We start from the raw sequence: 25,258 nt of genomic DNA on the forward strand, positions 1-25,258 counted from the left end.
GTAAATACGCAGCAGTGCTCCCTATTCTTCCATATTAGCAGCTTCTTCAACTTCTGTACATTGTTGGGTTGGGTTGTTTAGGGTTTTTTGGCTTTCTCAGAAGCAAAAATGACATAGCATAGCTCTTATGACCATTCAGAACCTCTGCCTTTTCCTTATCCTCTGTGATCACATTCCCAGCCTCGTCCAGTAAAGAATGGAGATTCCCCCTTTGTCCTCCTCTTACAGTTGATGTATTTGTAAAAGAGTTTCTTGTTTGTTTTTACCCAGCGGCCAGGTTAGATTCAAGCTGGGCTTTTGCCTCTCTGATTTTTCCCTCTACGCATCTTAACAGCCTCTTTGTAGTCATAAGCAGCCTCTTTGTAGTCATAGACCAAAGCATATGTCAGCAGTGGGGTGGCCAGCTGATATGAAGGCTGGCATTTCCCTGCCCTTTGCTCAGGCTGTCAGGGAAGGCCCTTTCTCTCTCTGACTGCTGACTTTCATGGAAGCACGTGAAGTTCTCGTCTATCAGAAGTGGCTGAAAACACACAATGATGATGATGGCACAGATAACGCGCTGTGCTTTGCCTCTTGATCACAGATTCATTGGTAAGCCCAATTTAAAAATAAAAACCTTGGCTATTCAGAAATACAGTTCCTGTAGATTAAGGCAGCAAGAATCTCTTCAAGAACATTGTCTCTGAAATCTTGAGAGTCTGGCTTTCCTCATTTAAAAAGAGGAAGTGTTTCCCCTTGTGTCTCTGCTGACACCAGTTGTTGTTGTATCACGAGGAGAGGGATTGTTCCTCTTTCAATGAATTCAAAGCGGAGAAAGGAAGCGTTTGTCTTGATAACCTTGGTTAACTTTGCTTTGATATGGAGCACACTGTCCTCAAAGAAACAGCTGCTTTAAGTTCCTATGGGGCTGCCTTTCACTCGCTGTCCGTATCACCATCAAAATCCTTTATGTGATTAACTCCCAAATGAAAAGTATATTCATAGTCCAGCTGTGCCTTGCTTAGCATGCAATAGGAATGAATTCCTCAACTCTACATCTCTTTGGTTCATGGGGGATTCCAGAAAGTCCTTGGATGACTTCTAGTTTCTTTGCTAAATTTGACTCTTCTGACACCATACCAGGGTTTGTGGCTAAATAGGCTGTGATAATTGTTACTTCACAGCTCCCGCACACAGCGCTCACTGAGAATTCACCTGTGATAAAGGTGGAGTGTTCACAAGTGCAATTCTGGCAGATAACACTGATTACGAGTCGAGGGATCTGCTGGGGGCAAACCACATTCTTCCTGTGTACATCAAAGGACATTTTTGTTCAATTTCAGCCACACGATATAAAGGACAAATACAGAGCTGTGCAAGCAGGATGTGAAGAATTCACAGCACTACAAAAAGGGAAAGCCCTTTTTTACTTCTGACTTCTCACCTCTGAGACGTTTGTTCACCTCGTTTATAATTATCCTGGCTAAAGCCAAGCTAAACCATTCGTGACTTCAGCTTTCACTCACACTTTCCTAAGCAGCTTTTCTGGGGGATGGCAGGTTGTTCCAGCTACGGCCCAGTCACAATTCCCTTGTATTACCTTGAGTTAATATCAGTGCTTTCACGTAATTACTGCAAAGGGCTGAAGGTACAGAAAGATACTGATATCAAGAAGAAAAGTGAGATAACATTGGGGAAGCCTTACAGAGGAAGTCCTGGCTGCAGCAGCATTGATGTGAATTCACTGGTGCAAGGACTACACACTGATAAAATCAGCAGACCAAAGAACGTTTAACACCTCAGCTCTTCCATCTTCCCATTGACAGACACTGTGTAACTCATATACCATCTCTCATTTCTACTCCCTTCTTCCAGCTCCTGTTATTTCTACTGCACTTTGTAAAACCAGACTGCTGGTTCTCCAAACAGGGACTTTCTTTACAGATCCGTTTGGGTGACACCATGTAAATCACAGCTGGAGCTCTGCACGTGGGTTAGATTTTCAGACATGCTGATGTAACTGTTGATACAATGAGGCTCTGAATCTCATCCTAACCAAGCACAACTTGTTGATCATTATATTATCTATAAGGAAGGAAGCTGGAGATATATTATGGTGACCAGGTGCTGTGAAGACACTTGGTAGGTCTTCAAGGACTGTAAAAAAATACAGGTTGACAGCAAACTTCTCACATTCTGGAGGCTGGCTGTTGCAAATCACGGCGCCTCTGCCCTTCAAAACCAAATGCAGTCTTCTGACCAGATACCTGTGTTTTTATTTACCTGAGCTTTGTCATGCACTTAAAATACTAAGCGTCTTTGATACACAGAATTACACCTGCCCAAAACCAACCTTCTCCTTGTAGATCTCAGTGTGTGAGGAGGGTCAGAAGAGAAGGGCAAGAGCTGAATCTATGAGTCGTCCTGCAACTTCGTGAGTGTGAAGGGATATGGAAATATTGTGGAAAATCTGAACTGCTTCTATATAACCTTTCCTGATGTGAAACACCCAGGTCTCAATGCCAGCAATGTCTAAAAGCAAGTTGCTGGTAACACGTGATGGAAGAAGTTGCATCACAGAGAGAGAACTTGTGAAAAGTTTACTCGTGAAAAAGCTCTGAACTATTGCCCTGCTATAATTCATACCACTGTCTGGAAAGGGGTGAAAAGTCTACTTCTGTGTGAGGTGATCAAGGGTTTAATGTAAGCACAGCACTCCAACTACACTTCTTCCAGAAAAGTAGAAATAGGGCCTGAATGTGTGAGCACTGTGCTGGGAACAGGCAGGCAGCAGGCAGGCTTTTTTAGCATGTACTTCACCCATTATGTTTTTAGCTTTCAAAATGATGTTGAGAAACTAGCATTCAGCCAGAGAACATCAGTGCACTAACAAAAGGAAAATGGTTTCACTCCTTTCAGTGAGCACCAGCAAACTTCCGCATGAGGCAGAAGCAGTAGGTTCTATTCTGACTTCAGTAAGACTTTCCACGTCTTACAAGATGCTGTCACAGACTAGGAAAATTAATTTAGGTGGAAGAAGGTGAAAACAGAGTTTATATTGGGTCAGGCTACAAGTGAGTCAACACTGCACTGATGTGAAAGAGGCAAATGCCACAGAGAATGTACAGACCACAGAACAGTACACGTCATGTGTGAGACAACGTTCCCTACTGTCTAGCACCAGGGAGAGCTGGAGAGCTATACCCAGAGCTGAGAAAAGTCAGGAGGACAAAAAGCATTCTCTGTGAAGGATGGTGAAAAGATCCAGCACATTGTGGTCTGACAAAAAGAAGACTGATGCTGACATGACAGTCTTCAAATATGTGAGAGACTTCTGAAAACAGGAAATGAATAATCTCTACGTCCATGACAGACATGAAAGCAGTTACAAGACTGAAACAAGGCAGATACGAGGAAAAGATTTCTAACAGAAAAGGTGTGGGAGATACTGCCTGAGAAGTGGCAGAAAACCTGACTCTAAAGGCAAAAGTACATCGAGAAAGGGATGGATACAAAAGAGCCTGTCCCGGGGCTCTACTACATGCAGCTGACTTCCTAAGTCCTCCTTTCCTTATCTCATGTTTCTACACTATTCAAGCAAGTTGAAATGCTGTATTTGCTTCTTTTATCCTGTTCCAGAGCTGACGTGAGAAGAAACAAGGGAATGATTTCTCCTTTGCCCGTCCGCCAACAGAAATAAATTCAGTGGAGCCTGACCGGCTTGGTTTCCTCCATAGCACACGTGTTTTAGGACTGGCATTCTTGTCCACGCATTGTCTTCCCTTCTGTTTGTCTGCCTGCGTACTGGAGATAGAGCTTCTCATAGAACGGATTTTATCAACACCGGTTTCTGTTTCTTTCTTCTGTGACACCTGTGAGAAAGTTGCATTCAAACTTACCGGAACATAAACCGTGAATGTTGTGGCTTTTATATTAGACTACTCACTATTTCCAACAGTAGGAAACTAGTGAGCCTGCTGTAATTCATTTTACGATCTTTGACTGCAAGGTGGTTACTGTGAAATGTGACTGATACAAGGTGCCATAAAAATGGTTTCCTATAAACTGCCTCCACACAAGATAACAAATCGCCAAAAAGGTAAATCTGGGTCAAGGTCAGAAAAGATCTACATTATCCTAAGAAACATGTGATATCCATGCACTTATCTCCCCCAGGCTAGATCAGAACCTGTCACTTATCTCAGTAGTTGCCCACTGTTGATTGCAGAAGGAAATGTTTTTGTTTCTTTTTCTGGTAAGGCTTCCGCAGCTGAGCAGACCTAAATAGTTCTGCTTTATGGATGCTTTTAAACAGCCTCATCATGTTAGTACCGGAATGCTCTATATCTTAGAATATATAATATGCAAGAATATACATCTTGCATAATTCTTACAGCCAGCTCATACTTTTACTCCAAAGCTGAAAGAAAATACTACTAGTACTACTACTAATAACAGAAGTGTACTAAATATATCTGTTAGCATTAGCACTTTGTGACTGTGCTAGCCAAGAGCTGGGAGTCACATTCTCTCAGCCACCAAGGTGTTCCTTTGTCCAAAGCCTTCCTCCCCTCATCCACCAGAGCCCATAGTCTGCATTGGTTCCAAGAGTGTTTTGGTGTGCAGGAAGCTGCAAGAAGCTGCATGAACCATCCCGAGAGCAGCCGCCTGCGGGTGTTGCTCAGATCTGCATGGCAGCAGGCACAAAAGAAAAACAGAGGTGTGTGTAAGAAAAGGCTGAGCTTTCACTAACACTGAACTTGGTGTGCCCGTATTATACAAATGATCTGCACGTATACAGCTAAATCAGCACTCCTGGGAAAGAGCTGAGCAACTCCCTGTGGTCAGGACTGCTGTTGATATGCAGTAACATCCACCCCGTGACGGGGAGGAGCTGTCTGGTACAGGCTCAGCCTGACCCCATCAGACAGCAGCTGTCTTCCACTGATTTCTTCTTCTTTAGCTACTTGAAAAGGGCAAATAGCCCTTGTCTGAAAGAACGCCTGTTTATGTGGAATTACTCAGGAAGTTGTGGTGAAGCTGATGATGTTTGATAGATCACGTCCTTCTCTGTTGCTTTCATTACAACACTGTTTCTCCTCACTGTTCACCACGACACATGGAGACCGTGATGGCTCCCACTGAGTGGTACTTAGTAGCCTAACAACTCTGTTAGTCACTCAGTTCTGCTACACAATAAACACACTTCCGCATTAAATGTTTGTTGCATTGCATACTTATCGATCAAAAGAAATTAATAGTAGAAACCTGAAACCATGGCAGGCAGTTGGAACTGGATGGTCTTCAAGGGCCTTTCCAACTCAAACCATTCTATGGTTCTTTGATTCCCTGATTTGCAGGGAACACCAGCATCTAGATTTCATAAGCACAGTTAGACAAAAAAGATGGCACTGCCTTTTTATTATTAATCTTGTTTTTCTATTTCTGACAATACTGGTTTCATAGTATCTCGCTTTCATTCACCTCTTTGGGAACACTTAGAATATGACTGGGATACAGGCATCTCTCTGCAGTATAACTCATGGCTGTCTTCCAGGTGACGCTACACTGGCACATATATCTTCCGAAGCTCTGTCACTGGTCTATGCCCTCAGCAGTCGATCAGAAGGATGCCTGCTAATATTCCTTTATCCCCGCTGTTCCAATCTGCATTTAAGACTTGTGCTGCTCTCACAGCCCCAGCGGCAACCCCAAACCTCACAACACACGCACACGTCACCGCCCCCATCTCGGCGGCCGCGGCAGGCCGCATGCGCAGCCAGCAGAGGCTTCCGGTAAGGGCGAGAGCAGCCGCGGGTTGATGGCTGCGATGGTGCGTGCTGCGGGGCCATTAGCGGCTGTGCTGCTCTGTCTGCTGCTCGTGGCGTTCCCTCTGTGTGCAGGTGAGCGCGGTGCGGCACCGGCGGTGGCGTTGGGGTGAGGCTGGGGCTTTGCGGAGCTTCGGGTGAGGCGGTGTTGTCTGTGGGAAACGGGCTTTGGGATCCCGTTAACTTACTGCGAAGGCGCCTCGGAGCGTGAAGTTCAAGTAGGGAACCGAAGGGGAGCAACGCTGCTGGATTTCAGGGCGTGATCTCATGGGTAGTAACACGACAGAAGACCGGAGGCTGTTTTCTGGGGTCTGCGCTGTGCCTTTGCGGTAGGGCTGGGGTGGAAAAGCAGCTCTTTGCTTTGTGCGTTCATTCCAAGTTCCAGCCCGTTGCTGTCGGCGCTGTGCTACCTGCAGCCGCTTCAGTTAACCCACGCAGAGGGCAGAAATTAATGGGCATGCTGCGTGCTGCTTCTGTATGTAGAAGTGGCTGCTGGGCTGCAGTGACCTGTCACCTTCTGCCCTGTCCAAAACCAGCAGTTCCTCTTCTGTGCCAGTCTGAAAGCCCTGGTGATAACCCTGCCGCCTCAGAGCACCGTTCTGCCCATGGAGTCAGCAGCAGTCGGGCTGCCTTTGCTGTGTTTGGTTGTGGCTTTCTGTCTGTGTTCCGTACCCACACGTAACAGGCCTAGCGCTGAAAGGCTGAGACAGAGTTTCCGTGGTTCTAACCCACACACGATAAGCAGCAGGCTGTCGCTGAGCTCCTCGCAGCTGCTAGCAGGCAGCGTTGCAGCAGACATGAAGTAGGACATATAGTTGTGTTCTGTCACACTGTGCTTGCCTTTATAACTCAGATAGGAGACCAAAACCAATCGTTTTTGTTAGAACGTTTCCCTTTTGAGAGGAATGGTGTGTCAGCTCAACTTTGGGTCTGACAGTTGGTTTAGAAACAGTGTTTAAGGATTCACAAGAAGTTTGTAAGATAACCGCTTTTTCTAGGGCAGCAAAACCTACATTGGCTGATGTGGTGAATCCCTCTGTGGGCATATCTGTAAGTCACAGCAGTGCATTGTGAGTCTTGGCATCTTCAGCAAACTCTGGCTCTTTGTGTTACCATAAGCTAGAAGGTATTATTTCTTGTATTCAGATGGATGATTCGTAGCAAATAGCAGGGAACTGAAATATGTGGAAAGCTGATGGGTGGGGAAAGTTGATGATGAGTTGATTCAGCATCTGAAAGGGGTCTGTAAAAAAGAAAGGTGCAGACTCTGTAGCAGAGTTTGTTGCGACAGGACAAGAAGAAATGATTTCAAACTAAAAGAAGGGAAATATAGGTTGGAAGAAGTTTTTTACCATAAGAATAGTGAGGCAGTGGAACAGAGAGAGGCAGTGGATGCCCCATCCCTGCAGACACTCAAGGTCAGGTTGAATGGGGCTCTGAGCACCTGATGGAGCTGTGGGTGTCCCTGTTCATTGCAGGGGGGGGGGGTTGGACCAGATATCTTTTGAAAGGCTCCTTCCAACTCAAACAGTTCCGTGATGACCTTTAGAGGGTGTTTTTTGGTTGGTTTATTCTCCCTCAGATAGGAATGTAAGTTGAACTGATTTGGTAGTGAAGGAACAGAGGGTCTGGGGAGAGGTGCGTTCTTTTTGTTTTTGTCATTGAATCAACCAAAGAAAGTAGAGCCTTTGGAGTAAGTAATACTTTGTGCATTGGGTTTCTAGCTAAATCATGGCGCTTCTCTGTTGCCGAGTTCACTCCTTGACTGCACGGTTGTTGTTCTTCGTTTGAATTTAGGAAAGTGATTTAGGGAAGCAAGTACAAACCACTGGAAATGGGAATTACTGTGTGTAAGGTTAGGCATGTACATCTGTGCACATCTGTGTTATTGAGAACAATGTTAAATGGTTCTGGGGAAAACCGGAAAAGTGCTGGGGTGTAGCAGCGCTAAGCAGAATGAAAAGGTTGGGTCACGTCTTCTGTAAGGCTGAACTCCGTTTATAGAACTCAGCTGGAGCACTGTGACTGGTGAGTTACATTGTTCCAAGAGTGCTTATTTAGAGAGAATGTATAAAACAAGAATGGCAATTATTCGGAAAACTAGCAAGTTTGACTTAGAAGGGACAATGAAAGCAGGAGATGGAGTGAGAAGGATGACTGGGGCTTGGAACCTTCAATAAATAGTTATTTAAGCTCGTGTAAGAAACTTGATTTCCTCATGAAGGAGTTAGATTGAATTCCCAGGGTTGTCTCTGAGGATCAGGAGAGCTTTATAAAGCAGTAATCTGTTGTTGTTTTTTCCAGCCAGGGCGTGGAGGAAGATGCCTAATTACATTCAGGACAGATCTACGAGTGCTATGGGGTTGTGGGTGTTTTGTTTCTGTATTTACGTTTTGTATCTTTTGAAGCCAAAAGGCCATCTGGTTTAGTGTTGGTCTACAGCAGCAGCTGGCAGCGGAACAGAAAGGAAACAGCAACTACGTGGTGATACCTGCAGCTTAACGGGACAGCAGCTTGTAGCACAGAGTTTGTGTGTTTGACTCATTTCATAAACCAGGCAAGAGCTGAGCACGTGCAGTCCTGAGGGAGGAAGTCACACAGACAAAGTGCTCGATGAAGCGGCAGTTTCATTTGTGCAGAGCAGAGCTGCATGTTTTGATGCTTCTTGGCCCCTGAAAGCAGTTCTTAGTGTCTGGTTTTAGCAGTTTGTGAGGGTTACAGAAGAGCCAGTGTCAGGCTGGGGTCCGTGTTGTTCCAGCTTGTGTGAGGAAGTTCTCAGAGAAAAGGGGAAATCAAACCTGAGGCCCATGACAGTCTGCTTTTGGGCCTGTTACTAAAGCCATTCCTACTCATTTCACTGTTCAGCCACCAGAAAGGCTTGTGATGGAGTTCAGAGTGATTTGCTTCTCTTCCGGATTTGGAGAATTTATATCAGAATGGCTTCTGCTGTGAACATGCTTGTTCAGATAGGCCTCAAAATGCAGCAGTTCCTGTGAGGAAGTATTGCTGGGCACCTTTTGTGATAGTCTTAAGTCCATTTCCCAAAACATCACATCCTTTCCTGTGTCACGTCATACCAGCCTTCACTGCCTACGCTATGGTTGGAAAAGCTTTTGAACTCTTTCTCTTATAACAGAACCTATGGGAGGTGAGGGGAAAGGGAAGGAAGGTTGTGGAAGTAAGCTAATATCCTCATTCCAGTGAGCTTCCTTACCCATCCTGCTGCTTTTAAAGGAGATTATTTGATACTTCTTTTATCCAACTGACAGTGGAAAAAGATTGTGAGCTTCTGCAAAACTACTGAATATGTTTAATGCTCTCATATTCCACTTTTAGATAGGGTAAGAGCATAGCCTGTGGTACAGGGGCTACAAGAAAGTAGGGGACAGACTCTTTAGCAGGGCTTGTTGTGATATGACAAGTGAAAATTGTTTGAAACTAAAAGTGGGGAGGTCTAGATCAAATATAAGGAAGAAGTTTTTACAGCAACGGTGGTGAGACACTGGTGCAGGCTGCCCAGAGAGGTGGTGGACGCCCAATCCCTGCAGACACTCAAGGTCAGGCTGGATGGGGCTCTAAGCACCTGATGGTGCTGTGGGTGTCCTTGTTCATTGCAGGGGATAGAACCAAATGGCCTTGGAAAGAAAGGTTCCTTCTGACTTAAACAATTCTGTGATTCTATACTGCTTAGATTTATATGCAGACCACGTGCAAGCAGGATCCCTATTGAACAAGTACATTTTTGATAAATGTTCCCTTCTTTCCTCTTTTGAAATGCTCATTTCAGTGATTAATCTGTAATCTATATTTCACAAAGCTTCCTCATTTTAGTTTGAACACTTTAATTCGTATCTAAAATTGCCTCCTGTTGGCAATCTCCCTGACAGAGGTTAGTTCTTCTCCTCTCTTGGACTGCTCTTTCCCATGTCATTTTATGCACTGTTCCTTGGGTGAAAGAAAACATAGCACGTCTTCTACCTCATTTAAGGTAATTCTGTGTGAGGAAAACTCACTGGATGGGATTTATGTTCATAGCCATGCATTGATTTGGCGGCAGTAATGTGTGGCACAAAGTCTGACGTACTGTCTGTTCCACAGCTGTGGAATGAGACCATAAGGTCAATCCCAAGTGGTTTGCAGCTGAGCTCCAGGTGTTGGATCTAACCAATAAAATACAGCATAAATGCATTCAGATTGCTTATAATCACCCATAGCAGTGAACTTCATGTGCTGAAAGTTACAACTGCAGGTGCTTTTAAAAGGGAGGTAGGGAGATTATTATTTTTGTCACTCTTTTTAACAAAAGTATTTTCTCCTTAAATTATGTCAAAATTATTTATCCCGATCCTTATGTAGCTTGATACTGTCTTTTTTTTATAGGCCACACTAATCTGAAGAGTCCTCAGGATATTGAGGTTTATGCTGTAAATACTAATTTCACCCTAAGATGGAACTACACTGGGGATGGTACCAATGTGACATTTTCAGCACAATACCAGTGGTAAGTAGTAGCTTCATTCCAAGCCACAAATATCAGACCCGTAGTTGTGTAGAAGAGTAAACTGGTTTACTGATTGATTTATGCCTCTTGGTGCTGCCACATAAAACTTCTAGGAAGATATTTCTTGATGTAGAATCCAAGAGTTGTCCTTCAATTTCTAGTTCATGTATAAATTAGATTGTTTCTGATAGAGAGGTGTTATAAATACAAAGCACACTTAGTAGTAATTCTCAGTGCTGGGCAGTAAAGTGGTACACTTAGAAATGTAGGTTTTAAATGTATTGATTCTTCTCTGGCTTTTTTGTTGTTGTTTCTTCTTTTTGAGCTAGGTTGTGTCAACACATGCAAACTACATTTGAGAGGGGTTCTTTGTTGCTGTTCTCAGACACTGTGTTCACACATTGAATAAACCAAGTGGTGAACTATCAGTCTATAAAGTCTGATACGATTGGGTAAAAAGGTTAAACTAATAACAGGGTAGATTAAAGTAATGAATTAAATGGTGATATCAACTTGAGGCTTGAATTAAATGGTGATATCAAGGCTGACAAAATAGATATCACCAGCACCGATGTAATTGGTGCTAAATGCTGGGCAAACTAATACTACTAAACTAGCATTTAGAAAAAGGTGAGGAAAACTGAGGATTTAGTTTGCTTTGTTTTTCATTTTTATTTTTTATTCTCTTCTTGCAGCTTTGATGATCTTCAGACAAATGAACCGGAATGGAGGGAATTATCTGGTTGTCAGAATGTCAGTCACACGGAATGTGACTTTTCTTCAGCAATAACTGCATACTATGATATGCATCATGTGCGCATTAGGGCTGAACGAAGGGAAGACAAGTCCCCATGGTCTAGCATTTTTGAAATGATTCCATATGAAATAGGTATGAGCTCCTTACATATTGCAACGTATCTAGTTAAATGTCCTTCTGCACTTTACTGTGGCTTATATGTAGTTTCTACTGCTTACAACAGCATAAACTAGAGACTTTCTCAACCTTAAAGTGATGTAAGGTATTTATAGGTGATTTCTGGAAAGGGAAAAATATTGATAGCGGTGCTGTTCTTCTGAGGGATTTTTCTATCACTCTGTCTTTCTGGATTCCATAAAGCCTCCCTGAAATGGACTTTCCTGGAGGTCTTCTGCTGACCTCTTGACTTTTCATTATAGGATAATGAAGGAAGGCTACTGGGCAGTACTACTGGATTGATTTGTTTGAGCTACATTTCTTGCCCTGCTTATTTTAAAATACAATCCAGCTTTTTCATTCCTTTGTGAAAAACATTCATCAGTAATATTGCATTTTAGCTTCAGGCAACATTGTCATATATTTTAAGTTAGATTTCTATGAGTTACTGCTTGAGAAGAATTAAAACTAAGATCCTATGGGCAGTTCCTGTAGTTTTGTTACAGCCTCGAAAGAGTTGGAAGATACTAAATCACAGTAGCTGTGTATTATTAATGTAACTTAAATGTTAGTTTGTTTTCCTCTAAACGTTTACCATGTGTTTTCATATTTGCAGCTCAGATTGGTCCCCCCGAAATAGCGTTGCAGTCCATAAATGGAGACATTAAAATTAAGGTTTCTCCTCCAGAAGCAAATCAGGTCCGAAAAATGTGGCTAAATCCTCTGCTTTTTAAATACAACGTAGTTATCTGGGAAAATTCATCTAATGTAGAAGAGGTATGACTGCATTCTGATTTTTCTTGACCATAACTGCTGGACCTTTGCATTAACTGTTTAATGCTCTAAACCTGAATTGTTTAATTATATAGCTTGTTTAGCTACACGACTGTATAACTGTCGCAATGTGGCTGAAAAGTTGTTGTTTTTAGTTAGTTTGTTTGTATTTCTAGAGGACTGCTTCAGATATTTTATGAGAACTGCTGTATTTCTCTTGAATCCCAGAGCCAGTTTTTAATGCATGAGGGATGGAAGCTCACACGAGCTGGAGCAGGATCCACTGTCAGCCAGCAGGAACAGGGAAAGGAAAGAAAGTTCAAGGCAGTGGGAAGAAACACTTATGTAGGATATAGGGGATAAAGGGGAAGGGCGAGATAAGAGGTTAATTTGATCTTCTGGAGTTCTTATAATTAAAGTACAAGCTGTGTGTGTGACATGTCTGTCTGGTCAGCCAAGAGGGAAGAGGAGGAAGTGTTTGTTCAATGAACTGAGGAATTCAAGTGCAGTCAGTTGCGTTTCATATAGAGCTGTGCTGCACTCCTAAAGCTGGAAATCTAGTTTCATGCATAAAGGAGCAAAGTTAGAAACTTCCTTTCAGCGCTGAATCAGCCTACACATATTGTCCTTTGTTCTTTACTTTGGCACTGCTTAGGGAGAGCTGGGGAGGAACTTTTTATGAGGACCTATATTGACAGGACAAGGGGAAATGGCTTTAAACTGGAAGCCGGTATATTTAGACCAGATATTAGGAAGAAATTCTTTACTGTGAAGGTGGTGAGACACTGGAACAGGCATTGGTTACCCAGTGAGGTTGTGGATGCCCCTCAGGCATGTGAAGGCATTCAAGGCCAGGCTGGATGGGGCTGTGAGCAGCCTGGTCTAGAGGGAGGTGTCCCTTCCTATAGCAGGGGGTTGGAATGAGGTGATCCTAAAGGTCCCTTCCAACCCAAGCCATTCTATGGTTCTGTGATATTATACAAATAGGCTGAAGCGCAGTGTGGGGGAAGGATACTTAAAAATCAGCTAATCTTGTAGAGCAGTTATATTCACATGCTATTCACAAATCTCTCTTACAGGTCAGAACTCAAAAGATTTTACCTATTGATGTAATAGATGGTCTTGCTCCAGAGACTACCTATTGTTTGAAAGTTCAAGCAACTGTTCCTCTGGACTATCAAGAAGGCCTGTTCAGTCCAATTCATTGCATTAAAACCACTCGTAAAGGTAAAGCGTGAAGTCATCTTACTTCAAACAAGTTCCTACTTTGGCATAGCAGCAATCATTACAGTTATTTAGAATGTTATATTGTAAATCAATATAAAATGTTGCCTATCGATCTTGGAAGTTTTTATAGTGCACAGAGGTTTTCACTTGGAGGCAAATTCTGTCCAGTAATTTGGACTGTAAAAACTATTTTCACTGTATTGGAAAACTTGATATTTTTTGCATTTGTGACTTTGAATCAAGAGGAAGGGGAAGCGTGTGTTGACAAAATACTTTTTGTATTAGGTAATAAATGTGTGCATGTGAAGTGGAGCCAAGCTTAGAAGAATGCCTTTTATGCAAGCCTTTTGGACTTCATTCTTGCTTATTCTGAAGAATTACTTTGTGCAGCTTGCTTGCAGTTAATAGCTTGTTTTGCGTGTCCACATTTAAATTCTTCTGAGTGCTGTTCAGGAGTCTTTAAGTATCCCTAAATATTTATTTCAGGAAAAATTACAGTGTGGGAATGTAGAAAATTAAATGCTAGATTGAGTGGATGGTACATCAAAACTGCTTTGTGTTTATTTGTGTATATTTACGTAGTTTCCTAGGCAAGCTACTGCTGGACTGTGTTTATTTCTACAAACCTCCATGCATCTGTCCTTAATTTTAACTGTAGTGAATTTAACTAATGCTTTTATTGCTAAAGGCTTGCATTCTGTTGTATATACAGCATTTTAGTTTGTCATCTTTTTAGTTCAAATGTGATTTTGATTGCTTTTTTTTAACTGTTCTGCAAAGTTCCTGAATGTGTGCTGTGACCATTTGTGTCAGAAATGCTCACGTGCTGAGCAATTGCTGTATGTTATATAAAGCTTATTACTACCCAGTAACTTCTGCTTTTTGTTTTGAGCAGTGAATGACCTTCTTTGTCCAACACATGTGAGAGTTTTTGCTTTGAACATGAAATTCTATCTGCTTTGGAATAATCACTATAAAGAACACGTGAACTATACGGTGCAGTATCTCACGTGAGTTAAGCAATTTCCACATCTCTATCGACCTGTAGTATAGTTCTAAATGTCATATGCTGTCATTTATAAACGCTTGCTAGAAGTTAAATAGTTTGTAAATGTGTTTTAACACGTTCTGTTAAACACTGAATGCATCTAGTGCCTTTTAGAAGGATTGCATGTGATATAATTGACTTCTCTGTATATTCTAAGTAGCATTTTTATAAGATACAAAGTTTACATTTCCTTGTACTTGACTTCATTGTTTCAGTTATAAATAGGTGAAATCATTTTTTTGTTTGTTTGTTTTTTTAAACTTTGTGGTCCCAACATCATCAAAAACATTAAAATATCTCTTGCAGTGGGTTCCTAAAGAACCTTTATGATGATTACTCCTCAAAGTGGCAGAAGGTATCAGGATGTGAGAACATCACTAACATGAAATGCAATTTGTCATCTGTCATCGAACCTACTTCAGCATCTCATTACTTCCGTGTGCAGGCCATGAATGAATATAATAAATCATGTTTGTCTAAGGACATAAAAGTAGATCCGCTGGTAACAAGTAAGGAGAGATTCTTTCTTCATTTTTTTTTTCGTTTCTCAGTCAACTTGTACTTCATGCTATTTGAGTTGCTCTGAATCTGATGCCTCCTATTTAATTCCATGGAAACTAACACAGATAAAAAGGTGAGAGTAACACTATTTGATAGAGCAAGTTCTCAGCTACAAAACAATATTTTTCAACACAGTCACTACGGTTAGCTGTATCTTTCCATTGGTGATGAACAGGAGGCTGCCTGCTGTGTTTGTAAATATCTATAGCAGTGGAGGTGGCTAATGTGACCCGCAGTTTCACAGCTGCTATGATGGTATAATTGCTAGGAAAATGTTGCCCATGTGGTCCATCCTTCTTGGCCTGAAGAGGTCAGGTTGCCCAGGGTCTTATCCAGCCTTATTTTGAAAGTCTCCAGGGACAGGGCATCAACCATATCACTGGGTAGCCTGTTCCTGTGCCTCACCGCCCTCACTGTAAAGGATTTTTTCCTTATATCTAACCTAAATCTACTCTCTTTGAGCCTGAAACCATGTCCCCTTGTTCTGTCACCACAGACCCTGCTAAAGACTCTGTCCCCTCCTTTCCTGTAGCTCCCCTTTAGGTACTGATGATGGATGAGCTGATTGATACACACTTCACTTTGAGTTGTGACAGCTGTGCATGGCTGTCCGGAACGTGCTTTGTCTCTCCTGTTACCTCTGCTAAAATGCACCACCCATTGCCTCACTGTATTCACATCCACTCTTTGGTTTCCATTCAGCATGTGTCAGTGAATGTCATTGCATGCCATTTTTTCCATACAGAGGAATTCAGCGACACGCCTTTGCTTTATGTGCACTTCCATGTCAAACACCATTGTGTCAGTTTGCCTCTCTGCTGCCATCTGTCACACGTCGAAAAAATGTAATGGAATATTGGTAGGAAGGTTCATTCTCTACTGCCACACCACCAACATCCGCCTCTGATGTTGTGGGTCAATATAACAAAACAGGAGGCAGTACTTTCAGAGCTGCCCTTGTATTTGCAGATACAAATAGGTAAAGCTACTAGTCGAGTCAGGGTTTTAAATACATGTTTGTAAAAATTTTTGTAGATCTAATGGCAGTGTTTTATTCAATATTGTTGTTTCTACTCTGTTAATCTTATTTTTAACCCTTTTTTCCTTTTAATGTCTGAAGATGAAATTGGCCCTCCTGATGTAAATGTGGACATCAGTGATGTTTTGCTCCATGTCAAGATTACTCCTCCAGGAGGACCTGAGAATGAAATCATGAGTGACCTTTACGATTTATCTTACCAGATTCTGTATTGGAAGAATTCATCATATAACGAGGTACGAAGTCATCAAGTGCTTAAAACAGTATGTGCAGTTTGCTATGCCATAAACACTACGCTTAAGTTCTTCTCAAGAAGCTTATTTTCGGAAGAGGCACGTACACTTTGTGCCAGTCATGCTGCCTGTTTGTTTGCCCGTTTTTGTGAAAGATTCTTCTAAAAAGTCTGGCATTACACCTTGAGGAGATTTTGATCTTTTTTCATTCACGTGGCCGTGTAATGATTTTGTAGAGCTACGCTCTGAGTTTCATAAAGATTCCTGCCTCTTAAATGCTTATTTCTGTATTTGCAGTTTTATACCTTCACGTGTCATAAAAAAACAAAGCCTTGAATGTTTCCGGTTCATGTGTTAGTCCATTTCTCCATAGTCTTTAAATGCTTCTTAGAGCAAAGCGTTTATATCATAATGGGTAAATGTGTGTATATAAACTTGTTGGAGAAGGAAAACAGTAACTGGAAGGAGTTTGATTTTGCACAGGGTATGTCAGTTTTGAATTGTAAAATGTTGGTGTTGTGAAGATGGTATCTTCTTGGCAACAAATGTTTTCTGAATGGGCTTGCTTTAGAGTTACGTGCTTCTTCCGTTTTATTCAGTCTGAGTGCAGAATGATGTCCAGCTACTTACAGAATTACTTCTTCAGCAGAGGCAGAGACTCTGGATTTGTTGAGTGATTCTTGTAATATGTACGTGAACCTTACTTTGCTCTTTTTCAGGAAGTAAAAATGAAAGAAACAAAACAGACGATAGCGACAATCTCTGATCTGACACCTTCGACTCTGTACTGTGTGAAAGTACAAGCGTTCTCAAGAGCTTACAACAAAAGCAGTGATTTCAGCAAAGAGGAATGCGTAGGAACACCTGGAGGTAGGACGAACTTGGGACTTGTTACACATATGGAATCGAAACTATTAACACTTCACAGGCCTTTGCAGTCCTCACTAGTTAGGAAGTATTTGCGTCACAGCATAATGGCCTTTACCCAGTCAGCACCCATTTGGGCAGAGGTCATATCAGCAGTCTGCCACTGCTGCTGTGTTCTATCTCACTGCTGTACTGATACAACTCCTGTTCTGACCTGGACAAAACTGCAGTGTGATTATTCCATGGTACATCTGACTTTAGAAACTGTCTTAGAATAGTCACTGTAATGATTATGAATTAAAAGGCTGAATTGAAAGGGTCTCAGGATGAATGGGTACTAGTGTGTGTTTCATGTGCATGCTTTGCAGAAAATCTTAAAACCCAGTGCTGAGTCCAAATATACCCCTTCAAATGACACGAGTCTTTTTTAAAGTTATTTTTTATTTTTTAATTAAAGAGAAGTGCAGTCCCTGCTAGTTTTTCCGAGGGGGCGGCTTCTTGCAGGGCTGCTGTGGGTCCAGGTCACTGCCAGCCCTCCTCTTACGGGGCCGCCGGGCCCTCCCAGCTGAGCGGCCAGGAGCGGAGGGGCTGCTGCCCTGAGCAGAGGGATCTGCTGCTGCCAGCTGCTCCGTCTCCGCCTGGGGCTCCTCCCGTTGACTTGAGATGTGCACAGTAGGGATGTGACTGGGATCCACATGGAGAACAGCCTGTGGTGTGCTGGGCTGCTCCTCTCTACTGGCACTTTCAGTGAAGCCATTGGGTCCGGCAATTGATGTAACGGTCCCTCGTTGGGAGGCTGCGGGGCCAGGGGCGCCCACAGAGCTGTCCTCCTGCCCGCTGGCTGCAGGGCCCTCCTCCTGCCCTCCGGACACGTGGACACCCTGGAGACCTAGCTGCCCGTGGGCCTCCTCGCCCCACCGGCTCACAACGGCGTCCACAAGGCCCTGGATGAGTGTCTCCGCTCTGTCCCCCAGGGCAGGCCGCAGCAGCTGGGTCAGGGCCTCGCTGTCCAGCCCGATGTTACACAGGGCGTTGAGGATGATGTTCTCCATTGCCATTGCCTGCCACCACTGCGTCCCAAGGATGGCTCGCAGCTCCTGGCGCAGCCATGGCAGCACAGGGTCGAGGATCTCCCGGTGCTGCCTGAACAGGGCTGCCCAGACCTCCAGCAGCAGGCCGCCCACCATACGCCCCTCCTGTGCCTCCACAGCCTCCTGCTCCTCCGGCAGCATCAGAAGGGCTGGAGGGGATGGCACATCGTGCTGGGGGCTGTAGATGCGGGTGATGCCTGCCTGGAAGCAGGCAGGAACTGGTGGTGCTGGGGGACAGATGATGAAATCCAAGTCGTCGTCGTCCCACGCAGCAACCTTGACGACTGTCATGACCCTGCGGCAGAGTGGGCAGGTCTCTTTCTGCTTGGCCCAGCGCAGGATGCAGCCAAGGCAGAACTCGTGACGGCACGGCACTGCGTAGGCAATGTCCTTTTGCACGTCACGGCAGATGGGACATGTCCATGCCTCCTCTGCTGCCATGGTCTTAACGCTGTGGCCTGATGGGGAGTGAAGATGAATTGTTCTCCCTCGACAGCGCCTCAGCGGTGAAAGTTGTGCACTGCAAGGGGGAGAGAGGCCGTGGTCATTCTCTGTCTCTGGGACAGGCAGAAGAAACGTCCTGCTCCCTCAGCAGGAAACCCTCCTAACCCCACACCTGTGCCACCAATGCCCCACGCCCTCACAGGGTCAGACTGCTGCCCCAGTCCTGGCAGCTCCCCCATCCCAGAGCTCACCCCCTTACCACCCTGGTGGGGACGCGTGCCCACCCAGCTCACCTGTGCTGCTGCACGTGCACCCCGTGGGACCCCGGCTGCCTGAACCAGGCAGGCCAGGGGATTACAGGTGATGGCTGTAGGGATGGGCACTGAGAGCAGCTGCCAGCAGTCCCCAAAGCACAGCCCACCACACAAGTAAAATTCTCGCTCCACCTCCAAGCCGCACACACTCGCTCGGCAGGAGTCCAGGCTCGAGACTGACTGGGCCAGGCCCTGCCAGCGCCCAAAGCTGGGTGGCATCACAGCCTGTTGCTCAGTGATGTCACCGCAGCCATTGTGCCACCATGGCACTCACCCCAGCATCACCTGGTGTGCCCCCAGTGGCGCACGGTGGTAGAACTGCCGCTTGCAACTCCGGGGGCCTGGGTTCGAATCCCCCCTGTGGCGCAAGTGGCAGAACTGCTGCGCTGCTACACAGAGGGCTCGAATCCCGGGAGTTGGACTCGATGATCTCTAAGGTCCCTTCCAACTCACACGATACTATGATACTTATATAGTTTTCCATACTTAAATAGGTTTCTATACTGACAGTGGAAAAAGTCAAGCTGGTGTCTAGATTACCAGTATAGGAAATAGTTGGAACATGTTTGGGATTTATTTATTCCTAGATACTCATATGAAAGGAATAGATAAGCTGCTTGCTAGGTCTCTTTTTTTCCTCTCTGCTGACTGGGCCACAGTCATTTGAATCTTAGAACTGGAGTTCTCTTCCTGTCAAAGAAAATCTTTTGTGTTCCTAGAGGTCTTTCAAGTCTGGCCGGTCTGATCATTTCCTGGCTAAAAATTCATCGGCCAACTTCACTGTTTTAATTGTCCGTTCTTCTTCCATAACCCATGGAAATTTCTGCAACATGGAAACTTTTACTCCTGTATTTCCATTAGTTTCATGTTATGTTGCCTGTGGCTAGAGCCAGCAGAGTAACAGATTTATGTACATCAGGTGCTTCATGATTACTGTCTGTGGGCAGCTTTTCTGTCCTGCTGTCAGGTAGTGAGAGAATCATTGGATCTTGGTTCTGATCCTGTATGCAGATGCCTGTGCTCTCATATTTGATAAATCTCTCGTGCTTTGATTTTAATTAAACTATTGAAGGTATTAGAATGATGTTGTTTTCATAATTATCATCATGCCTGGCTATAGTGGTGTCGGAATGTGAAACTCTATGATAAGCACTGCAGCAGATTTGGAGAACATCTGTTTTAATCATGACAGTTCATGAATACCTAGACTAAATGGTAGGTTTATTGGTTGTTTTTTCTTTTCCTTCTTTAGGTAAAAGCTTACCTCTGATCCTTTTAGCAACATTTGTAGCTGCGCTGATTGCTGTCTTGATAGTGGCATCACTGGTTATTTTTTTCCTGTATCAAGCCTATAATAAAATCAAGTATATGTTCTTTCCTTCATGCCGGACTCCTTTGAACATAGAGGTAAGATGACGAGATTTTTCTTATTCATTAAACAGATGCATTTTTAGAAAAACAAGCAAAAAATATTATGGGAAAAGAAAAGTGATTCTGTTATCTTGTAGTCTTACAGATGAATTGTGTACTTTCTAACAAATTGTAGGAATGCCCAAGGGGAAAAATTGGGCAGTATCAGTTTCTAGAATTATGCATAACACAGAGTGGGTACATTGTCTTACATCCTTTCATTTACCAGCTTGAAACTGTTTTCTTGCTGCGTGGAACTTGATTTTTATTGCTTCTAGTTTGTTTGTTCCTTGTTGTGTTACACCTCACTGGTTTCTCTGAAGGTTTCTTTGGGAGATCATGAGTATCTTAGAAAGGGGAATTGTCTGAGAGCACCACAGCAATGAAGGACCTGGGGATACTGGTGGTGGATATGAGCTGGCAATGTGTGTTTGCATCCCAGCAAGGCAGTCATAACCCTGGACTGCCTCAGAAGAGGCCTAGTCAGCAGGTCAAGGGAGTTGACTGCCTCCTTTAATGCTCATATGGCTCTACCTGCAGTACTGCATTCAGGTCTGGGCCTCCCAATGCAGGAGGGCCATGGAGCTGTTGGAGCACCTCTACAGGAGGGCCACAAAGATGGTCAGAGGCCTGGAGCACCTCTCCTGTGAGGAAATGCTGAGAGTTGGGATTGTTTGGCACAGAGAAGGCTCTGAATTATTATGGGTTATTTGGATCAAGGGAATCTTTGTGGAAGAGAATTGAATGAAACATTACTAAAATAAAGAGAAACCACATCTGGCTCAGGAAGCTGGTGAGAACTGGACATTGGAAGTGTATTTCCAGCTTTGTGTGTTCTATGAAAGTCATATTACATTTCTGATGCATCTTCCATGTGTTTGTATCATCTGAGAGGCTGCGCGATCCAAGAACTGTTGTTGTTGCCTGCCCTTTAAAACTCAAAGGAGGTAAAAATACAAGTCCAGTCTTTGGAGGAAATTTTGATGTAGCAAATGTCTGTCATCTCCTGACATGATGACCTTATGGTTCAAGTCTCAAAAAGGGTCATTGTGCAGTTTCTGAGTTCTGCCTTGCATTGTACTTAATAGCAATCCCATTCTAGAGTACACAGGCTCACATGTAAATGTGGATACATTTTGGAATGTGGGTATATCATAGAATCATGATTCTATATTTTGAAGCATGTCCAGAACTATTCCTCACACAGCTTTCTACAGTGTTTCTCAGACCATTGACTTGAGAGGTGTGTGGCCTTCCTAACGTATCTCCTTCTTATCGAGGCTCTTATGACATGTAGCGTGCAGAGCTTTCTGAATACAGCTGAAATCTAACACTAGTCTCATTGTTTACAATGGCTAATCTGAACTAAATTTGTAAGGCAGTGTTTTAGTTCTTCTGTTCAGTAGAATTCTGATAACATAATACTGTGTGTATTTATTTGATATAAAAACCATTTCAGAGAGTCGATCTGAAGCACATAAAACGGACAACAGCACTCTTGAGAGCTGTGTAAGGCTTGGTGTTGTGTTATAGCAGCTTGCTTTGTTCATTTCTTTTATTTCCTGAGTTGTCTCAAGGTTATAATCAATGAAGTACTGTGATTGTGTGCATGATTAACTTCTGCAAACATAGCAAAAGAGTTGAGGTTACGTTGCTAGAATGATGGATAAATGCAGCTAAACTTTGTCACAACTTTTCATTCCTGAACTTAAGAGAGCGGGCTGCATGTTATGGGTAGAAATAATTGTGATGCTGCTGAATACAATGCAGTGGAGTTGTATGGCTTTCATCTTAAGTGGGGTTATTTTATAGGTGAATATTCATCTTTCTTTGTGCTTCTGTTTTTGCAGGGCTTTGGAGGGCAGCTCTTTAGCAGTCCGTATGTGCCTACTGCAGAGGAACCAGTAGAAATGTGTTACATAATTGAGAGCAGCATCGCAGAAGAAGTAAATCAAATTGATTTCAAAGAAAACAGACATTTTAAGCACAGCAGTCGAGATTCGGGGAATTATTCTTACGATGATAATACCTCACAGAGCAAAGGGTCAGAAGAGACACTAGGAAAAGACATACTATAACTTCTATGAAGAACAAATTCAAATATGGGACCAGTAGGGGCATAATAAACACTTGAACTTTTTTTTGTATTATGAAACTCTTCGGCCATATGAAGACTGTATGACTTTGGGATCTTTGTTCCGAAGTTTCCAAATGTGCACTTTGTTACTGGAAAGTTACATACCTTCTCTGCTGCCGGCTAACTGCAGTTAAAGCACACTGGAGTTCTGGTAGCTTACACCATTTTGACTGAATAGTCCTCTGATGATAAAAGGAATACTATCTGAATACAGAGAAGAGATCTGTATGCTTCGTATACTTGAACCTGATAACCTTGGTGAACGCCTACTGTGTTGCATAAGAAGGATTTCTCTCTTATAGGTTTATTTTGAGTGCCAGTGTGTACTTTGACAGAGTCCTTAGATTATCTTTACACAGGCAGAAGAAAGTTGATGCCAGATACCATTTCAGGTACTTCTCTGACATCTTCCAGCCCCCTTGGAGACAGTGTTTTTTGAGTCAGTAGGTCCAGAGCAAAGTATGCAAAGAAGACAACAGCCAATCAATGAGGCAACTCCTCCGAGCATCCTTGTGTAATTCCTTACAGCCGTGGCTGCCAGGTGCTCCCAGTGCCCGCTTCCATGCGTGTGAAGCTGTGTATCGGGGTGCTCTTCTCCCACAGCACTGAGTAATGTGGGCGAGTACCAGGTCGGGAGAAGACACTCCACTGTGGAAAATACAGATGTCACAGTGGAAGCGCTTTGTAAATAGAGGTATGGTCAAATTGCATTGTGCTGCCTTTTAGGGTGGCAGACAATGAATGCATAGAATAACCAAATAATACTTGGAAAAATACTTCCAAAATTACTTTGATGGTAAGGCGTATTAAGAGGAATATCCTGCTATTTTTTTCTCCTTTCTCATGTTTACACAGCCAGAAGTTCAGAACTCTTGTAATTGAATGGGATTTGCCAATGCGAAACTTTATTCTGTATGTAGAAATATCCAAGTCGTATTTCAAAAACGCCTTTTAACAACGTGGCAAGGACACTGTCCTTCAGAGCTTATCCAAGTCAGTCTTTTCTTGCCAACAGCCAGCTCTTTGTACAATCTGTAAGGGTGCTGCAGTTACTGTTTGCATACCACTTCCTTCTTTCAAAGTATTTCTATTTTTTATAGATTGTTTTTTATGGCAGAATGGATGTGGAATGAAGCAGGTTTGAGTTACACGTGGGCCATTGTGTATTACAGCAAGCAGCTGCTGGTGGTTTTCTATTTTTTTTTAATTATCATTATTTTTTTAATTTCAAAAATTTGTTCTAATTTTGTAACTTCCATGTTCTGGTGTTCATTGAAGAACTTAATAAATTTTGCACATTTACTTCTTTAACCCATCCTCGGTTCTGTCTGCTTCCAAAATAGCGGCATTGAAGCTACAGCATGTTGGAAATCCCCATGATTCTTTGTTATTGTCCTTCCAGAAAAACACTGTGTGAAGAATATCACATATAAACTTAATGAGAACTTATGTGGGAACCTTGCATTTGATCATTCCCACCAGAATTATTCAGTGGGATTGGATACAGCCCTGTTAATAGCCAAATACTTTATGGAGACTCCAGAGAAGGATTTGTCAGTACTGACGCATGTAAGCAAGTTCAGCAAAAACAATGGGATTTCAGACCTGAAGCACTTACCCAGTGTTGACACTGTGGAATACTTGGAATGCGGTTTGCTTTACTTGGAATATAATCTGGAATGAGGATAGACAGTGCAGCAGACTCTTCCTCTCGTGGGATTTTTAGTTGGAAGGAAACAAGCATCTGGTAACCATTTCTGCATGCCAGGTCGCGTATGCTGTGACTTTCCCATGGTTTCTGCTTCTGGAATGGATTTTGTTTTTAGGGTTTTCTTACATCTCATTTCAGAATCAAACGCTTGATGTTGTAAGCTAAAAAATATAGTTGGTAGACAATCCCTTTAGTGGGTTCAGAGAGGAAAGGTGCATGATGAGCGGCTGAGGAGGCCCCTCGGTGTGTCCAGCACTGAGCAGAGGAGCTGAGGGGAGGCCTGATGGCGGCTGCAGCTCCTCAGAGGGAGCGGAGGGGCAGCGCTGAGCTCTGCTCTGTGTGACAGCGACAGGGCCCGAGGGAACGGCATGGAGCTGTGCCAGGGGAGGGGCAGCTGGGGGGCAGGGAAAGGGGCTGCACCACAGGGCGGTGGGCATGGAACCGGCCCCCAGTGCTGGCATTCACGGAGAGTCTGGTTAACACTATCAGATAGGATTTGAACTTTGGGAGGTGCTGTGTGGAGCCCAGTGTTGCACTCAGTGATCCTTGTGGGTCTCCTCCAACTCAGGATATTCTGTGATTCTATGACCTCCTGGGGATACTGGATCATCTTTTCAGAGATGCTTTACTGAGTGATAATCACCTGTGTAGTGCTGCTGGAACTGCTTGACCCTGTACCAATGTTTAATGTTTTGCAAAAGACAGAAAAGAAACATCCTGTGCTTTTAACTAATTTTGTTTGTTGTGCAGTTTCTGGCATCCTGAAAAGAATCTCATAATTAGCACCAGATGTAATTGCTGCCTTGCTCGTTCCTTGTGTTTTCCTAAGGCAGCAAATGCAAAGCATGCTCAAAAAGGAAAATGGTGGTGATGTCAGCTCTGCTTAGGTTCCAGTAACTGTATTCCCTTTCATTGAGTGTAGTTTAATTACCAAGCCTGCCAGGTTTTGTCATCCAACTACAAGGAAGTGATTATTTATCTTGGCATTTCTCCCCATGAGCAATGTTGGTACCTAATAATTTGTGCTCCCTCTGCTGGTCTTTCAGCAGCGAATTCAAACTCTAATCCCAAGAGCTGGGGGAGAAGAGGCTGGGGCCTGGGCCCCAACCCAGCCCGGTGTCTCTGCCCACTATGAGGAGTGTGGCTGCCCCTTTCCTGTTTGCAGCTACACCCCGTGGTGA

General features: G+C 43.5%; 1 protein-coding gene across 2 annotated transcripts; it reads left to right on the plus strand.

Annotated features, from left to right (window-relative positions):
- The first annotated feature begins 5,695 nt into the window (after window positions 1-5,695).
- IFNAR1 (interferon alpha and beta receptor subunit 1) lies at window positions 5,696-23,680 on the plus strand. 2 transcript variants are annotated; one of them, XM_072338075.1, is made up of 12 exons: window positions 5,696-5,882; window positions 10,188-10,308; window positions 11,004-11,197; window positions 11,838-11,998; window positions 13,075-13,222; window positions 14,118-14,232; window positions 14,577-14,625; window positions 14,716-14,779; window positions 15,952-16,106; window positions 16,823-16,973; window positions 20,072-20,226; window positions 22,080-23,680. In XM_072338075.1, the coding sequence occupies exons 1-12, from the start codon at window positions 5,801-5,803 to the stop codon at window positions 22,305-22,307; spliced, it is 1,623 nt and encodes a 540-aa protein (XP_072194176.1). In that variant the 5' UTR covers window positions 5,696-5,800; the 3' UTR covers window positions 22,308-23,680. The 2 variants fall into 2 exon arrangements, with proteins under 2 accessions (XP_072194176.1, XP_072194165.1); XM_072338064.1 differs by having other exon boundaries at window positions 14,577-14,779.
- The last annotated feature ends 1,578 nt before the right edge of the window (window positions 23,681-25,258 follow it).

The sequence above is a fragment of the Excalfactoria chinensis genome, chromosome 1 (genome assembly GCF_039878825.1).
Source record: "Excalfactoria chinensis isolate bCotChi1 chromosome 1, bCotChi1.hap2, whole genome shotgun sequence".
Classification (NCBI taxonomy): Eukaryota; Metazoa; Chordata; class Aves; order Galliformes; family Phasianidae; genus Excalfactoria; species Excalfactoria chinensis.

Coding starts and splice junctions, on each gene's coding strand:
- IFNAR1 (XM_072338064.1), top strand. CDS start 5,801: ATGGCTGCGATGGTGCGTGCTGCGGGGCCATTAGCGGCTGTGCTGCTC. Junction 11,999..13,074: donor ATTCATCTAATGTAGAAGAG/GTATGACTGCAT, acceptor TCTCTCTTACAG/GTCAGAACTCAAAAGATTTT. Junction 14,780..15,951: donor AGTAGATCCGCTGGTAACAA/GTAAGGAGAGAT, acceptor TAATGTCTGAAG/ATGAAATTGGCCCTCCTGAT.